The sequence below is a fragment of the Schistocerca americana genome, chromosome 5 (genome assembly GCF_021461395.2).
Source record: "Schistocerca americana isolate TAMUIC-IGC-003095 chromosome 5, iqSchAmer2.1, whole genome shotgun sequence".
Taxonomy (NCBI): Eukaryota; Metazoa; Arthropoda; class Insecta; order Orthoptera; family Acrididae; genus Schistocerca; species Schistocerca americana.
In genome coordinates this window covers 287097563-287115657 of record NC_060123.1, presented here as the reverse complement: position 1 = coordinate 287115657, position 18095 = coordinate 287097563, and the positions used below count along the sequence as shown (strand labels likewise).

At 37.5% G+C, this 18095-nt stretch overlaps 1 protein-coding gene across 1 annotated transcript in view; it reads right to left on the bottom strand.

The window, feature by feature from the left end:
• Nucleotides 1–1293: 1293 nt before the first annotated feature.
• LOC124615530 (transmembrane protein 209) overlaps nt 1294–18095 on the bottom strand; it is a 153738-nt gene continuing 136936 nt past the window's right edge. Inside the window, exons 10-11 of the mRNA XM_047143492.1 lie at nt 14699–14908; nt 1294–1811 (exon numbers count right to left, since the gene is read on the bottom strand). Coding sequence (XP_046999448.1) covers nt 1683–1811; nt 14699–14908 — 339 coding nt within the window. The 3' untranslated portion in view covers nt 1294–1682. The remainder of the gene's footprint in view (nt 1812–14698; nt 14909–18095) is intronic.

The following is an 18095-nucleotide window of genomic DNA, read 5'->3' as shown; positions in this document are numbered from 1 at the left end:
TTGGCAACACCTGGTTAGTAAGTAATGACAGAAGCTTGGCTCCTTGCTCTCCATCATGTGATTTTTAAGTAGGTTTCAAACCTTAAAACGGTAGCCAGGGGAGTTTGAGGTCTATATGCACTTAGTCTAATCTCTCAACGCGTCTTCACTTCTCAGTCTGCTCTAAGATCTCCAGACTGAAGTGAGTGATCGTGATTTCTAAAAGAAAAAATTATGCTAGACCTCAAGCAGAAACAGTGAATATATTTAACAGAAAGCCACTGCTGCCGAGTATGATGTTGGATGAGCAAGTATTTAGGACAAAACTTTAACAGGCAAAGAGATTAACAAAACTGTGTGGGGAAAGTGATGAAAAGAATATCTATCACTGCTGGAGCTGCAGAAATGTTCTTAGAGTACATTATGCAATAATCAAAGTACCTATGTAATGCTTGTAAAGCCATTGTGTGAAATCATTAACAAATAATAATAATCCATACAGAGTGATACTACAATATATACAAACTTTCAAAGACTAAGTTTTCTATGAAAATAAATGTAGCTTTAGTTTTAATAAAGCATAATCCCTATCAGTTTACACTAAATTTGACACACACTCAATAATCTGGCAGCCACATGTGCAAGGAATGGCCAGATTAGCAAGCAGTTAGCGTATCACCAAAAGCCACATGGATTTCATTGCTTTTCCTGTCTCATATAGCACTGATATAAACAAACAACTGAGTACACCACATAATCAGCTCATGATGCCTTCAAATGTTAAACTACAATCAAATGGTTCTCATTCAAAACCTACTGTTGCTACTTTGACTTAAAATTTCTGTAGAATCTTTAATTAAATTGATGTGAAATATGCAATGAAGACCAATTCAGTTGAATCCTTATGTGTAACAGAATAAAGAGCAAGTGCGCTTTTTACTGAAGCACTATATTTGTAAAACTTACTATATTCTCAGCAGGGTGAGCTGCAATTGAACTCTGAATCCTTTTTAAGTACTCAACATTTCGTTCTTCTGTATCCTGGAGGTACAGCTATCTCTCATCAATTATAAACTTTTAAGATTTTCAAGTGGTTTCCATAATACATAAATTTCCAAAATGAAGAAACAGTTTAAGCACTACATTACAAAAAGCAAGCATGTAAACAGGTAAATTTTATGTCTGATTGGGCCATGTTTCATGTTTCACTTATGCTTTCTGTGGTGTAACAGCATTGCTATAATTCTGAAGTACAAAATTACGGTACATTGTAAAAAAATCAAAATATATTTTGATTTCAAATGAGCAATTTGTTTTACATAGATGATGTAATAATGTGTACAGTATTCGTGTTTATTAATACTCTACTCTTTGGAAATAGCATGGTTTAATTTCTCATTTCTTTAGTTTTAGTGTTTCATGTAACTGTTTTACAATTGAATATTACATTGCACAGATCAGCATAAATAACGCCTACAGATATCAGAAATATATTCAATTACAGGTTTCATTCCCATGGTCTTGTTTTGTTTCAGACTCCACAACTTCCTTTTTCTCCTTTTCCATTTTTTATTTTATGAACTGGCAATATCAAGGTACATTTCTCAGAAATGAATACAGTCCAAGTATTCTGACCAAATAAAGGTCTGACAGTCATATCACCTTATTGACAATTATTTTTCTTTTCTGTCATTCTAATACTGCTAACTATCTATAACCCAGAGAATATTAATTCCTGAGGGGCCCAAGTTGACACGTCCTAGCATTCCATGTTCTCTTGTCTTCAGCTGGTGCAAGAAGAGCAGTATTGTATGGAACAGGTTGTTGCGACCCTGGTAAGAATTAGAACAAAATGATTATCAGTAATTCACAGTAACATATGATCACACTCTTAGGAACAGACTAAAATACATCCAATATTTATCAAATTAATATTATGCAAGCACTGTAAATTAATACAAACAAAAAGGTAAGTGTGTGGGAACCATGGGCTTTCTTTGAGATTAAAAGAACGCGAGTAAATAATATTATACTAGCAGCATCACCACTACTGACTAACTGATATAGCATTGCTTCAGTTGACTGTCAAGCATTTTAAAAATCCTCAAACCTACTATAGTGGCAAAACCTGAACTACATGGTATGAAATGCTAAGAATAAGACTTTAACACTAGAATACTCTAAATAATTCAATGATTTTTGGACAAACTGATATCTAATATTACAATTTACCATACAATTTTGTGACCTTGGGATAATATAAACCCACCCAGCATAACTGCATTTAAAAATTTTATTTATTGGTATAACCATAATATATTTTGTAGAAATAATCTGTTTCAGCCAACAGCAGTCATCTTCAGATAACAATGAGAAGCAGCGTAATTTTTCAATGCTACGTTTAAGCACACCGCTGCTTCTCATCATGATCTGGAAATGGCTGATGCCAGATGAAACTATTTATTTCTAATAATATCTGATGATGCCAGTCAACAAGCATCTTATAAATTTTTGTAAGTCATTGTTTTTGTTTCCATGACAAAAATGTAATGTTTTCCACATGACAACTATCTGTGATTAAATATAATGACAATAAAATGGATGATTAAAAATTTGATTAATTTTAACTTCGAAAGAGAGAAACTAATGTTACTTACAATTATTTTCAATGTCATATGAAATACCAATTATCATGAGAAATTGAGAACATAGTGAAGCACCATCAGTGGCAAATTTTGTGTAATGACGTGTGAAATTTTGCTGCTTGTGCCAAGACTCAATGGAGTTTGCAATACTTCTCCTAACTAACATGCTGATGCATTTGCATCTGCGACAGAAGAGTCTTGGAAAATAGTTTATTATTAATCAAGCAACTGAGGACAAGACATGTTAAATACTCATGAAAAAGTTCATTGTCTGCATAAAAATAAATGTGTTACTTCTTCAATTATGTTGTTGCAGTTATGCACAGATTACCTTTTCATCACTTATTGATTTAAACAATTTCATTACTCCATTGGGAAAAAAAGACCACTTCAGTTACTTTTATATTGTGGTAGATGAAGTTTCACATATGGCAAAATATTACCCTCTTTTTGTGTGCCATCATTTGCCAAAAACTCATTTTTATATTTTGAACTGTTTAAGGAATATGATAGATATTGCACAGCACTGTGGCATGCACAGGCAAGAATGGGTGCATTATGTACAATACAATTTCTTGAGACTGGACACAGATATAGAACTGCTCCAAAGTTTTAAAAAATCAGTATGACAAATTCACTCATTAGAATGCAGCAACGTATGACCAAATGTAAACTTGTACAGAGTTTTATTCTCATTGTGAAATGTTCAATTTTTGTGCACTGGATTCTTAATTTTACACTTTTACAATAATTATGGGCATTAATGAAAAGATAGGCAGTTCAACATTTAGCTGCTATATGAGACTATCAAATGCTAAAGAATAAAATTTTTTACCAAACAGTTTCTTTAATATCACCTGAGAAAGATTGCAGGGCATCTGGCATGCACACACATCTGTTCCCCAGCATAGTGTGATAGCCAGCGTGTGCACTGAAGCTGGTACGTAGTGTTTATTTAAGTCTGGCTAGCACCTGTTCCATGCTATCAGTTCTATCACCCTGTTTCCACTGTGTGCTGCTGCATTACAAAAGACAAGGATATTCTTCAAACTCATGTCGGCATGGCAGTACGGGGATAGGCTTCTTCCTTTGTGTGTACACCCTTAGATTCATCTGAAGGTGAGTCATAACCCACTTTTAATTTGTTTATAATGTTACTTTGCCATCCTGAATATCTGTCAGGTACCTGAATTTTTAATGCCTGATGCAACAACGCAGTTTCAAATAATACTTGCACAACTAATGGTGTACTTCCGGTGTTCTGCAGAGTTCTTGTTTCCATTTTATGCATAATATTTTGATGATTGACCCAACTATCTTCTTCAGATCATCAAAATACATAAAATGAAAACAAAAACTCAGCAGAATGCCCAGAGGCACAACGTTAATCAATCATGTCAAGAAAACGAGCGATCACAACATTTACGCAATGGAAATAAATGTCATTAATCAAAATAAGCACTACTTTTGCTATTGTATTTCCATTCCATTAACAGCATTCTTCTTGCCTGACGAAAGTTTTTAAAGTTCTTTTTGTAAGCATGTCCTAATTCAAATCTGGACCCTTAATCTCAAATATTTGTATGCTTTTGTTCCACTAGAAGACAGTAGTATTTTTTTTCATTAACTTTCAAGAACAAATAATGAAATAACTATAGCAGACAACTAATGTATCACCATCAGAGCTGTGCATCATGCCACATTTACCCGCCCAAGCCCGCCTATGGCCGACTGATCCATTCTGTTGCCTGCACAGCTGGTAGTCGAGCTCATCTATATCGGGAACAGAGTGCGTGGGTCATCATGTGCTGTTAAGGCCCATGGGTCATTCAGGTATCCAGCTGTGCCTGGTTGTCAACAGGACTTGGTGCAACTGGGAAACAGACAGTGCAGGGAAGGCGGGAATGACTGGCTACACATGAGCAGATTTGCTTTCTGAATTATCGGCACTCCTCTGAGGGTCATGAAGGCTTGATATGCTAGGAACAGGCACTCCTTTGAGGCTTGATTGATTGATTGATTTGCTAGGAACAGTGTTCTTGATCCTTCATAACGAAAAATAGTTCTTATTGTAAAATAATGGATGTAACAAAGTAATGCATAATGCAATAATGAACATAATATAAGAAATTTTTTATTGGTTCATTCAATTTATTGTTTCCTTTTCAGCTTCTTTCTAAAGCCTCTGCCTTTCTGAGCTCTTTCATGAAATTTGATCTTGAATTTTGTAACTAAGTTTCTATTACACTTTTGTCCACAGCAGGAATATCATCTACAAATATTTCAGCAGTCTTGTTGTACACCTTGCTTTTTATACTCTTCCTTATGTAATGTTCATAGGTCATTTTCCATAATCAAGGTCATTTGCAGCACAATTTTGTAAATTTCTCGATGTGGTCAGTGGATCACTCCTTTCCTATATTGGAAGAAAATAGAGCTTGCTGTCACATGAGAACTGCAGGAAAAACCATGGACTTTATGTATGTGGTCTGGCCCATTGCTGCAGAAATCCACACATATACACCCAGCTAATGATCCCGTATTGGATGTTCTGCGAATGGCAGCTGACGGCCTCAAGGTCGTGTCTCCACTAATGCAAGGTGAGAATTGCAAATGTTCCAGAACCTGTCCGAAATAGCTGTCACCCATCCCTAAAGTCCGTTTGTTTGTAACCAGCTAATGCAGTCTTATGCAAACAGTTCAGTGCAAGACATTGTCACGAGCCCCTTTTGAGTTATCGTACTTTATTATTATTACTATTATTATTTAATTATTTCAGAAATACATATCATACAGCAAACATCCTTACAACATCCAAGGATTAAAAATGTGAAGAAGAGAAAAAGTAAGTTTCCCTTAAACTGAAGAAGGGAACCAACACTCGTCTGAAGAAAAAAGGAGACAGCATGGGATGGAAAAATTTTATACAGGTTGTAGATAATCAAAATAAGGCTGTAGGTTTTGCGGAGTGTAAGTCATTAGCTTTCCAGTACCCTGTTGCAACACTAATATCGGCAAAGCTTCTTCTGATAGTCATAACAACAACAATGGCAACTTCCAGCATCAGAAAAACCTATTGTCCTGGCAAAGTGTATAACAATGTGGGCAAGAGATCAGAGGACATTCGGAAAGTTGTAGGAGATGGCGCTCTCGATCTTGCACAGACACTGCCAGAAACAGGAACGCAGTGCCCCCAATGAAATTGAAAGAGGCGTGCTTCCTCATCCATCAACAACTTCTCACAAGTGTTGCAGGACATTAAGGATGGTGCTTGCCCATGTACAGCTCACACATGGAGAAATGTGTACACTAAAATGCATTATTTGACTCGTACTATGCATTCAATCTCGAGAGAGCTGCAGTGCAAAAAATAAAGTCTTTTTTGTTACAGAGGTCCCATTTGGTACAGAAAAAACCGCCACAAATTTACAGAACCTACACCAAACTCTTGAGGATAAATGGTTGCAGTAAGATTGTCCTGATGTTTACACATCATTGAAATTAATAAAAAATGCCATAATTTATTTAAAAAGGACTGCCCATGTGAAAGACTCACTGTTATAGTTTAGTGTAAGCAACATGTTGAGACTTTGTTGGAATACTTTGTGTGTCAGGCTAAAATCTGTGTTTGCGCAGCATGAAAAAATTGCTGAATATTGTGTGACTCAGGAAAAATACAGTTGTTTGGTAACTGAGATTTTCATGTAGCTGACAAATTAATTCAGTTTCTCCGAGTAATTCAAGAGGCTACCAAGGCTGTGGAAGTTGGCAGTGGTCCGATGCTATAGCTGCTTGTGTCATTGGTGTTCTAGGTTCAGGAGCACTGTGCTGAGAATGCAGCTGACAGTGAGGTAAGCAATCTCATATATGTAAAACGACACATTTACAAACAAATAAAATTTTTATTTTGGTTAAACATATTGTATTTAAAGAAGATGGCGTGCCTCAGTATTTTCAAACATTTGTGGGAAATAGCACTACTGAAAGCAAGCGCTCCAAATCTCTTATGCAATGAGAGAGGAGGTTTATGCCGCAGCACATTCCAGATGTGTGTACTTCTAGGTAAATGCAATGTTATGTAGATGTGCGTAGTAAATATTCTATCGATGTCTAATTCCATTAGGAACTGTGTGCGCCACGAGCATGTTACTGTCAATATATTTTGGATAAATCGCACCATCGATTGTAAAGATTGAAACTATTTACTTTATAGATCAATTTCGGTCACTAAGTGACCATCTTCAGTGCAAACTATCCAAACCTTGTAAACCCACATTGTAATAAAACAACATTTTCCATGAGGTGTAACATATATGTGATGATTACTTCCAACAGATATCTTCACTTTTACTGCATATGATAATTTTGAATTACAGAAAGACCTGTCTTGTGACCTCAGCAGTTGCCAATCCAACATATAGACTAATCTCTAATGTCTTAAGTGCTTGTTTCAAGAATAAATTATCCAGAATATCATTATGGTCTTAAAAGATTAATAATGTTTCTTTATTTACTTGAAGCAAGAAAGTTCACACGTCTTTCTTTTCTGAAGTTTGTATTTTTCTTTTAATTTTAATAAATATATTTATACGTAACAGATAATTTAGTTGCTGTATCATGTGGGAATGATGTAATGTAGAAATTTTTGCACATATCGAAGAGCAGAGGTTCCTAAACTTTTTCATCCTTTTACCACCTTCCGCAATAAAGTATGTGCAAATCCCCACCTTATAAAACAAAAATGTACTTGCAGTAACATGGAAGTAATAGAATTCCTAGCAAATGATTTACTAGCCTCAATGCTTTTATATTGCTTTACATTTCGGTTGTATCACACTAAAAGATCTTTGAATACTTTTGCATAATGGATTAATCTAGTATGCCATATTAAAGTATTTTACATTTTTCTGTTAACCTACAAGTTTTCATTATGGAATATCTCAAATTACTTTCACTGAGAAGTTTGTTTCTGTATTTATTTTTTATGTAAGTGTAAGAAGGAAAATCCTTTTCACATAAATATGTGGATGAGACAAATAATAAATTACTGTAGTTACCGCTTTATTTGACAGCACTGGAAACATTGCCTTTAATATTAACCAGAAACTTCTCTGTGACAGAGATTTCTTTTTTGTAACTTAAGTCATTGGAAGTTCCAAGTAGCTGCTCCTTTTAATTTACAATTCATGTGGATTTCAACATTATTGTCTCTTCAAAGTGATTGCAAATCCAATTCTTAGTACTAGACAGAGCAGGGAAATGGTCTTTGACAGCTTTTCCAAATCCCTTTAAATGTTCCTTAATTATGTTCTTGACATTTTCGTCCAATGTAAGATGAATTTCTGCACCAACGTTGTGAAGGATATAAAGTACTCAATTTGATTGGAATTTAAACAGATTTCCCAAACTGTAAGGTTTTAACAAGCAATTCCATATGGGCTCGAACATTACACAGGTTTGTGTTTGATCCATAAGTAATAAATTTAAACTGTTGCTTTTTAGCAACATGTCTGTCAATCAAGCCACAGTCTGAAGCCAGACTTTGCCTTAGGAAAGATGTACCTAATGAGAAAAAGATAAACTTCATATAACGAGAACAGTTCTGTCATGATATAATCATCTTCGTTGTGTATCAGTAAAAACTTTTAAATACTTGCCATTTCCTCATACATTTTTACAAAAATTCGATAACTAGTGGGCACCTTTTAATAAAATTAATTATTTTTACTGCATCATAAGGTACAGAATGTTTTCACATGCACATAACAATACATTGATTTAACAAGCAATGGTGGAGTTTTAAGTAACCACCTTGTTCCTGATGTTACAGCCATCACTTATTTTAATGTAATTTTGTTTGGCACGCACAACAGTGTGATACCTGGTGGGCAAGTGACATGTTGAGCAACTGAGCCGCAATGGCACCTGGGCAGACTCAGGATCTGGTGGCATACCGCTTGGCCCAAAAGGCCTCATGCAACTCCACTAGTTGAACGGACAGCATGAGTTGAAGCTCACCGGCAGTCACAGCTATGTTTGTGGGCAGGCTGCACAGGTTTGATGCATGCCTCTCGTCATCATTATTATGCAGGCACTATAACATGGCAATTTTAGATGGGGATGTTTTGATCTATGGTTGCTTACAATACTGATAGAGATCAGGACTGCACCACTGCATTTACAGCACTGCCAGCTGTAACCAAATGCCTCAAGTATTTACACGCTGTTTAGTTTGCTTTTTGTTGTTAATTGCTTCTTACTTTCTTCTCTTATTTTATTTTGAAATGCGTGATTTGTAATAAGAGGTGGCGCTTATAAAACAATGCACAACGTGCTGGGGTTCTGAGAGGTTGAAAAGGAGCATTAGAAACTTGTACACACTATCACTCTGGCCCATAAATAAGCTGTGGCGAAAGTTTACGGAGCCTAGACAGGGTTAGGAAATTTGCCAGCTCTCATCCTGGTCAATCACCTGGAGCTCCCAACAAGAAAAGCTCAGTTTTAGCTGTAATTTGTGCACATAAAGACTGTATTTATCTAGGTATAAGACAACTACTCCCCAATTAAGAGGTTCCTTGAGAAAGGTATTTTTTTTTATTTTTTTTTTTTTTTTAATATTCTGACTAATTAAAATTACAAACTGTTTTACTGGCAAAGTATCTACCAAAAAGTTGTTATACCTATTCAAAACTTATGCCATTTATTGATTGTCTACACTCTGATAACACCATGAGAAATAAAATAAACAGAAAGAAATGGTTTACACTGATTTTCAAACCATTATCTTTTCTGCCTTTCTTGCTTACTAACCCTGTAGTCTATGGTATCACTATTTTTAATCAATGTCATTACTATCATAGTAGTAGCACAGTTATGAAATTTGTATCTTCTTTGTCACAACTATCTGGCTGTTCCTTCTGACTATGTTGTTATTTCTAAGGTTGTCGTTATGACTGAACCTGAGAACACTGCAGTTTTTTTCAATACATATTGTATTTCACTTCTGTACTAGCATGAGAGAGTTATCATGTCTCGTGCTCCCAAACATATCGCCTGCTCACCACTCTCTCACTGGCTATGTAGAACCAGCTGACACCCCCCCCCCCCCCCCTTTCCTTCAGCAGGAATTTGGGAAAAAACCTTTTCTTATAATCGGGTAATCCTGTACATAGTTGTTCATATTTGACAATGCTTCCAACTAGGCAGCTGTTACATCTGAATTACTTTATTTTTATTTTGTTTCACTTAGGAAAAGATGCAGTAATATTAAAGAAGTTGATGACCTCAGTTAATTAATAATAAGGAATTCCATCACAAAAAAATAGCACCCTGCTTATCAAAACCACTTCCAGTGTTGCTTGAAAAGGATACAGTGGAAATGGGGCAGTTCATCTTTAAAAAATATACTAACTTGATGGGATTCGTATGGCGATCCATAGTTAACAAAAGAAATCTGTTACCAGAACATGGTGATACTGTCCTCTGGCAGGCACGTTTTGTTGTGAACAGGAAGAGTAATAGGGTAGCTCACCACATCATTTTTTACCTTGATGAGTCATACAGCAACCCAACATGTGGCAAACATTGGCCGAAATCAAAAGATTTCGTGGCCATTGTGCTGTATGGAAGTGCCTCCAGAAGAATGACAGATGCAAATGTAGGATGGAGAAACGGGTTAGTAAGGCAATCACAGCTACAGTTCTAGATGAAATTGACACAAGGAGACTATCATAGGCAAATTTGTTCACCGGATTTAGAGAAAATGGTTTTTGGAGATAGTGTAGCCAAATCTTCCACCCAATTCTGTCATGGATCATGTGTCCTACCAATGTAGGCAGGTGGACAAAATACCATCACTACATTACCTAAATGTGTCAATTATTGAATGGCTGCAAAAAAGGACAGTAGAATGCAAAGACAGCATGACAAATGCTGAGCTGCATGCTTCAATACAGGCAAAGCTAATGAAGAGACATGTAACCTATTAAGTAAGTGTGTAGACCACACTGTGCTTTGCCTGCCACCATACGGTTGTGGCCTGAACACTACTGAACTCGCATGAGTAAATATTAAATATTATACACAGAAGCATACTGTCTTCAGCAACATGCTTACAGCAAACATTCATAAACTTACAGATACTGCCTTTCATTCTGCTACTGCAAACAACTGTAAAGGGTAGTGCAGAAAAGTACAAGAGTGGGAGCATGATTGCAGGAGTGTCATGGAAATAGCAACTGATGACAGGATAATAAAAGCTGAAATCTAGCGAAAGCTCATCTCTTTTACAGATATTGTGGAATATGAGGCTTAACCTCACCAGATACAGTCAAGTACGAATTGTATGGTACAGAAATGGCCGAGTGTGACCAAAAAATTGTTTAATGTAAGTTACCAAACTTTTTCATGCTATGTAATAAAAGTAATAAGTTGTGAATAGTTATTTACTTTTATTGTTGAATATCTGTAATTGGTTTACCAAGCTTCCAGTTTGCCTATAATTTCATACTGTTTCTGATACTGATACACACTTTATAGAAATACATATTTTCACTGAGTGTGTCAGTATTAGTACAACAGCTCTAGTTTCCACTATACGATATAGTTTGGTCGGTTGGTTGATTTGGAGGAGGAGACTAAACAGTGATCTCATCAGTCCCACTGGATGAGGGAAGGATGGGGAAGGAAATCAGTCATGCCCATCCAACTGAACGATCCTGGCAGTTGCCTGAAGCGATTTAGGGAAATCACGGAAAACTTAAATCAGGATGGCTGGACCTGGGTTTGAACCATTGTACTCCGGAATGTGGGTCCAGTATGCTAACCACTACAGCACCTCACTTGGTAATATAATTTGTTGTTACCATGCGTCAGTTTTGCTTTTGCAGAAACATGAAACATTAGCATAGGTTGGCTGACCTGTGAGACAGTGGTGGGGCTTCTCCCATCCAGCTCTTTTATCCTTCACTGGCCTAAGCCATTGTTTGTTTACACTAGTGACCAATTGTCAGGGTACAGTGTTTCCACTCAACCTTTTCAAATATGGAAGCCAGTAATTATTCAATAACCACAATCTGTAATCACATACAAGTTCTATCTGGAAAGTAATACCCTTTAGACTGTATATAAAATACCAAAAAAAGTTAAAGTGAAAAGGAAAGCTGCTACTCAGCGTATAACAGAGATGCTGAGTCACAGGTAGACAACAGAAAGACAGTCACAAATAATAGCTTTCAGCCAGTAAGGCCTCCATCAGAATTAAATGGCAAGCACACACATACACACTCATGAAAACGTAACTCACACACACTTAGTGTGGCGTCAGTTGCCTAAGACTGCAGTCGTGTGTGTGTGTGTGTGTGTGTGTGTGTGTGTGTGTGTGTGTGTGTGTGTATGAGTATGTGTATGTGTGGGTTTGCCATCTACCGTATTTACTCGAATCTAAGCCGTACTTTTTTCCGGTTTTTGTAATCCAAAAAACCGCCTGCGGCTTAGAATCGAGTGCAAAGTAAGCGGAAGTTCTGGAAAATGTTGGTAGGTGCCGCCACAACTAACTTCTGCCATAGAACATATGTAGCGCTACACAGGCATGCTTTGCAGGCACAAAGATAAATACTGACGCCTAACCCTCTGCATCAGTAAAAAAAGGTGGAAGACGAGCTTTTTTCTCCACCTCGAGTTTCGACCACTGCATTTTCATACATTATCCAACGAAGTAAATGCAAATTCCATACTGTGCATCTTCGAATATAGCAGCATTTCAATGTACTACGAAAATCCGACTGGCAAGACTGTTTGGGATGTTTGTCAATATGGCCAACTCTACGTTCTGAATTTTTTCCTACCTGTGAGAAGAGATGGTTCCTTATAGGAACTTTTATGAATTGTGAATTGCATGCTGTATTCCCTTCACCATAAGAATAATACGAATATAAACATTTTGCCATGTATTCTTTCGTGTTTGCTGCTAACTCATTTAAATCCTGTCTGCCTAATAAACTACAAAACTAGAGTGAGACAACAGCAAACACGGAAAAATATAGATATCATCCCATGTTTATATTCTTATTATTCTTGTGCCTAATAGTGATACAGTCAGAAATGAAGCACGGCAATTGACTAGATTTTTAAATCTAAGATGACTCTAATTTCAGTGCAGAATGCAATGTACTAAAGAGGCGTCTGCAAAGATTTTCAAACGGAGAAAAATTTTTCGCTAAACTCTCGTTCAGAACATCTTCTATTATACGCTGTCTATTATTTGGTTCTTGTTGATCATTATCAAAGAAAGCAGGAGTGTAGGTAACAGCAAATAGCAGTCTCTTGCCATCGTTTCGCTAATGAGACGATTCCTCTCTCTCTCTCTCTCTTTTTTAATTGTAAGCGGCAGTAGCGTCCACAAAAGCAAGGCATGCCGCGAGTGGCGACAGGTCGTAAACACTCTATCAGAATGCGACAAACAATGCATGACACAGTACAGTAATGCATTTTCAGCTTAGTGTGACGTAAACACCTATAACAAAGAGAACGGCACTTATCAGATCAAAGAAAAATAAACAATCAATTCAAACCAGACGAAGTACACGAAAAAGGAAAGGTACTCGTATAAATACGGACAGAACACCTGACGCATGGCAATGGCTACCTGGTAAAGCTTAACTGCTAAGCTTACGACTCGAACCAAACTACTGTAGCTGTATCGTCATTCATTCGACCTAAATTGTGTCTCATATTTCAATGGACCAACTTTGTTTCGATTTGGAGGTGCGGCCTAAAACTTTTTTCTCCCCTTGAATTTTGAGTCTCAAATTTTAGGTGCGGCTTAGACTCGGGAAATTCTTTTTTCCTTTATTTCGAGTTTCATTTTTCAGGTGCAGCTTCGATTTGAGTGCGACTTAGATTTTAGTAAATACGGTAATACTGATGAAGGCCTTACTTGCCAAAAGCTATTATTTGTGACAGTCCTTTTGTTGTGTCTATCTGCGACTCAGCATCTCCGCTATGTGGTGAGTAGCAACTTTCCTTTGCACAATATTGTTACATTCAATTCTGGATTTTCCATTGTTTGATTAAAACAGTTAAAGCAAATTTATTAAAAAAATCTTAAAAACTAAACACATGTATTGCTTATCTACATAATCATCATTCGTCATACCTCTTTCTGAGAGATGGCAAATTCTTTCTGCATAAAAATATCTGGCCTTAATTTGCACCAGTCCACGACTATATCTTTAACTATTTTTCGGTATTCCTTATGCATTAATAGATGGAAATCATGCTAGTGGATTCTGTTCAAATTCCATTTTCAATGCTGAAAATCAAATGCAAATATTTGTTCCACTAATATTTGTTGATTACAAACCATTTTTCGGCTTTCTGGGTATTCATCAACTATCGCCTGTTGCTGGTCCAATAATATAAAAATGGTTTTCACTGAAACGAATATCAGTGGAACAAAATACAGTTACTTTGCTTTTCAACCTTAAATATGGAAATCCTGTGGATCTTAGCCTGGGCAGATACTGTTCTGTTTGAACTAATAACTTTTCTGTCCCCTCTGGGTACTGACTACAGACAAATGGCCATTTATGTCATTATAATGACTATTGTGCTTCCATTCTTAAACACCACTGACATTTTCATTTTCACTCATCATCTTCAATCTGTGTAAGCATGAATTTCATAATAAATATCAACAGATTTGGGTTTTTTGCCACTGAAAACCTTATAGTAGAACGGATTTCATATTTAGTGATATTTTCAATTTCAATGCTCTTTTTGTATGGATACTGTAGTTTAATGAGAACCAATGTGGTTCTTATTATGGCAGCTCTAAGCACTCTCACCAATCTCATGAGCCAGTGTAGTGACTGGTCCAGCCCAAGCTTTTTGTGTTCTGAAAATCTGATACTGTGTATTTTCTATTACACTTAATGTATCCTTCAGCAAAAAGAATTTCACTATAAATAAAAAAGAAATACCTCACTTCTTTCTACCCTTGAATACTTCCAATCTTGGTTATATTTTCTACTTTTACTTTCTGCCATTATCATCATATATATACTACTATATACCTTTGCTAGTTCCAGTTTCTCATCTCCAACCATAAGGACATAGTGTGGAGGGTTGGTTTGGACTTCATGTATAATTGGGAAAGTCTTTCCCTTTGGTAACTTCTCTGTTGATTTGAGAAAATACTGCGATGTAAAAGGTCTTCCTTCAGGATTGTGTGGCAATGGAGGCAGCTGTGAGTCAAAATATGATGCCAACAAATGCATAACCACCTGCAAACACAAGAAATACAGATAACATGGGAAGCATCTCAATGTTAACAATTCAAGTAAAGGAAAAGATTTATGATTTTAAAAGTGGATATATCAGCACATGACTCCAGCTGGTACAGGCATAAAATATCTGGACAAAAAATAAATAAATAAATAAAAAATTTAAAAAATCAATCAATCTTGTAAATTAAATTACAAACAAGTGAAAAAATATATATTTACAATATCTCGGGAGACTGGCCGTATGAGAATATATATGAAACCTTTGAATTACGAAATGCAGTGCAGATGTTGCAAAGATTCATTCACCTTGTTCTTCAATGCCTCCCACTCTGTTTTAGGTACTTTGATGACGTGCTCATGTTCTCGGAGACTGAGGAACAACAATAACGGTTCAAATGGCTCTGAGCACTATGGGACTTGACATATAAGGTCATCAGTCCCCTAAACTTAGAACTACTTAAACCTAACTAACATAAGGATATCGCATACATCCATACCCAAGGCAGCATTTGAACCTGCGACCATAGCGGTCACGCGGTTCCATATTGAAGTGCCTAGAACCGCTCGGCCACACCGGCCGGCCGAGGAACAACAATGACAACATCTACAAGATAAGTTCAAGTGTCTGGAGCATTCTGGAGTAGTGCTGATCACCATCAAATGTGTTTTTTAGACAATCTGAAGTCACTTTCTTGGGGGCATTGAATCTCTGCTATGGGCTCCCTACCTGACAAAGAAGGTTGAATTTACAGTTATATAGGCTGACCACAAGCAAAGAATTGCTTCGGTTCCTTGGTATGCTGAACTTTTGTCATCGCCACTTGCCTCATGCAGTACAATTGCAGGAACTATTGACTGCAGCACTTACTGGTACTAAGACAAAAGGCAGCTCCAAGTGCAGTCGACAGACTGTGTGTTTCACATTCGAGGCCATGAAACAGAGCATGGCTAAGGCAGTGCTTCTAGCTCATTCTTAACTTGATGCACCTCTTGCATCAGAGGTAGGTGGGAGCCAGACGGCTACCAACGCAGCATTAAAGCAGGGGTCAGACAGTTCATGGCAAACACTGGCACACTTTTCTCAAAAACAGACACCATCACAGAGAAAGTGGAGCACCTAAGATCATGAGCTCCTGGCAACATATGAGGCAATGAAATACTTCAACCCTCAAATCAAAATGTGAGTGTTCACAGTATTCACGGACCATAAACTGTTTAGTTTTGCATTAAAATGTAACAGTGTCAACTGTTCTCCTCATCAATTCAGTAACTTAAGAGTTCATAGCCCAGTTCACTGCTGACATGATACACATTTCAGGAATCAATAACATTGTGGCCGACTGTCTTTCACGCATCAGCAGTGTGATGAGTACTATCGACTTTTCTGCACTGGCCCGAACACAAAAAACAAGACGAGGAACTCTGAAAGTTCATGGATGATAATACGTCTGCATTACAATTGTAACTTGTCAGCGACCTGGCCCATTGCTTCCAGCAGCTTCCAGACAAGCTTTTGACAGCATTCATAACTTGTGCCATCCAGGAATACATCCCACTTTTTGCTTGTCTCCCAATGTTTTGTGTGGCCAGGCACAGAAAAGGACTATTGAGAATGGACAAGGACATGTTTGCAGTGCCACAGGTGGAAAGCGTCTTGCCATGTACATTCCCCAATCGACGATTTTCATACAACTGTGTGTTTCAACCATGTACATCTAGATGATGTGCAACCAGAGGCAGTGCCAACAGATAGTATTACTGCCGAAACGGTAGCCTCTACCTTTGTGTCAATGTGGTTCGTGAGGTTTAGGTGCCCGCAGCATATCACTACCGACTGTGGATGGTAGTTTGAGTCGGACCTGTTCGCACAGCCTGCCAAGTTTTGCAGGTATGTTCACCACTAGACCACCAGTTACTATCCCACTAGTAATGGCATGACTGAACACTGCCATCGTTGTTTGAAGGAGGTGCTCATGTACCATTAAAACACATGAACTTTGTCTCTTCCAGTGGTTCTATTTGGCCCAAGGTCAACTTATAAACTTGATGTCGATTCTTGAGCTGCGGAGTTGGTCTACAGAGATACTTGCATCTGCTTGATGAATCTGTCAATACTCATACACTGCAAACTTCCTCGCAAGACCAGCCAGATTTCTTACATCATCTGTGGAACCACATCCCACAGATTCCACCTCGAAAGGCTTCACATCACGGCACGCCGCACAGTTAAGTGCATCACAACCTGCATTACTGCTTACTTGTTATGCTCTGCACTGATGGTAGAAAATCACCTAACAACCTCTGTACAATAGCATGTACCACGTGTTATGGAGAAATACACAGATGATGGACATGCTGGTGAACAGCAAGTCTATGACAATTTCTCTGCACAGACAAAACCTGCATATGTTTTTCAAGAGGCATTATTGTCCACTACCAAAGAGATATCAGAACCTGCCTGAACAAGATGCCTAGCTGCTAGCACCACCACCACCGCCGCCACTGCCACCCACAGAACATCTGGTGATGCAGGTGACCAGCTCCAGATTTTGTGTCCACTTCATTGCTTGTTTCTTTGATACCGACACTCTGCTTCTGCCAGCGGGCTGACATAGCATCCGATGCAACAGCTCTTACCCACTAGTGAGGAGAAGTCAAGTGTTTGCTTAGCATGTGTACGTGCAGTGTTGGACCTGTCAAGGTAGTTCAACGCTGGCTGCCAGAGGCAGTTTGTTTTATGGGTGATAGTGAATTGTGGCTGACAAAGAGTTCCATACTGAGCCGCCAGAGGTTCTGGTTTTTTATTTTTCGCCTGCGCTTGTGCATTCTCCATGCGCGATGTTTATTCCTTGTTTTTTAAGTTCCATGTTCTGGACTGTTGCTCTGGGTTATGATGTAATTAGCTTCCTGTTTTTATTGAATTAAGGGTTTCCTGTCCAGCTAAATCCTTTGGCATTGGATTAATCAGAATAATTAAGTCTATCAGTTTTAATTACACCAATGCCAACAACCTTTACACAGTATTGCTAACATACTTTGCATATTTTCATGTACTACTATAGTATGACATGATTTTCTGGGTGTAAAGTTTATTACACAGAAGCATACAGTAGTAATCTGTGTGAAGTTGATAACTAGACATTCAGCATAAGTCTCTCTAGAAACCTAGGAGTTCTTACATATA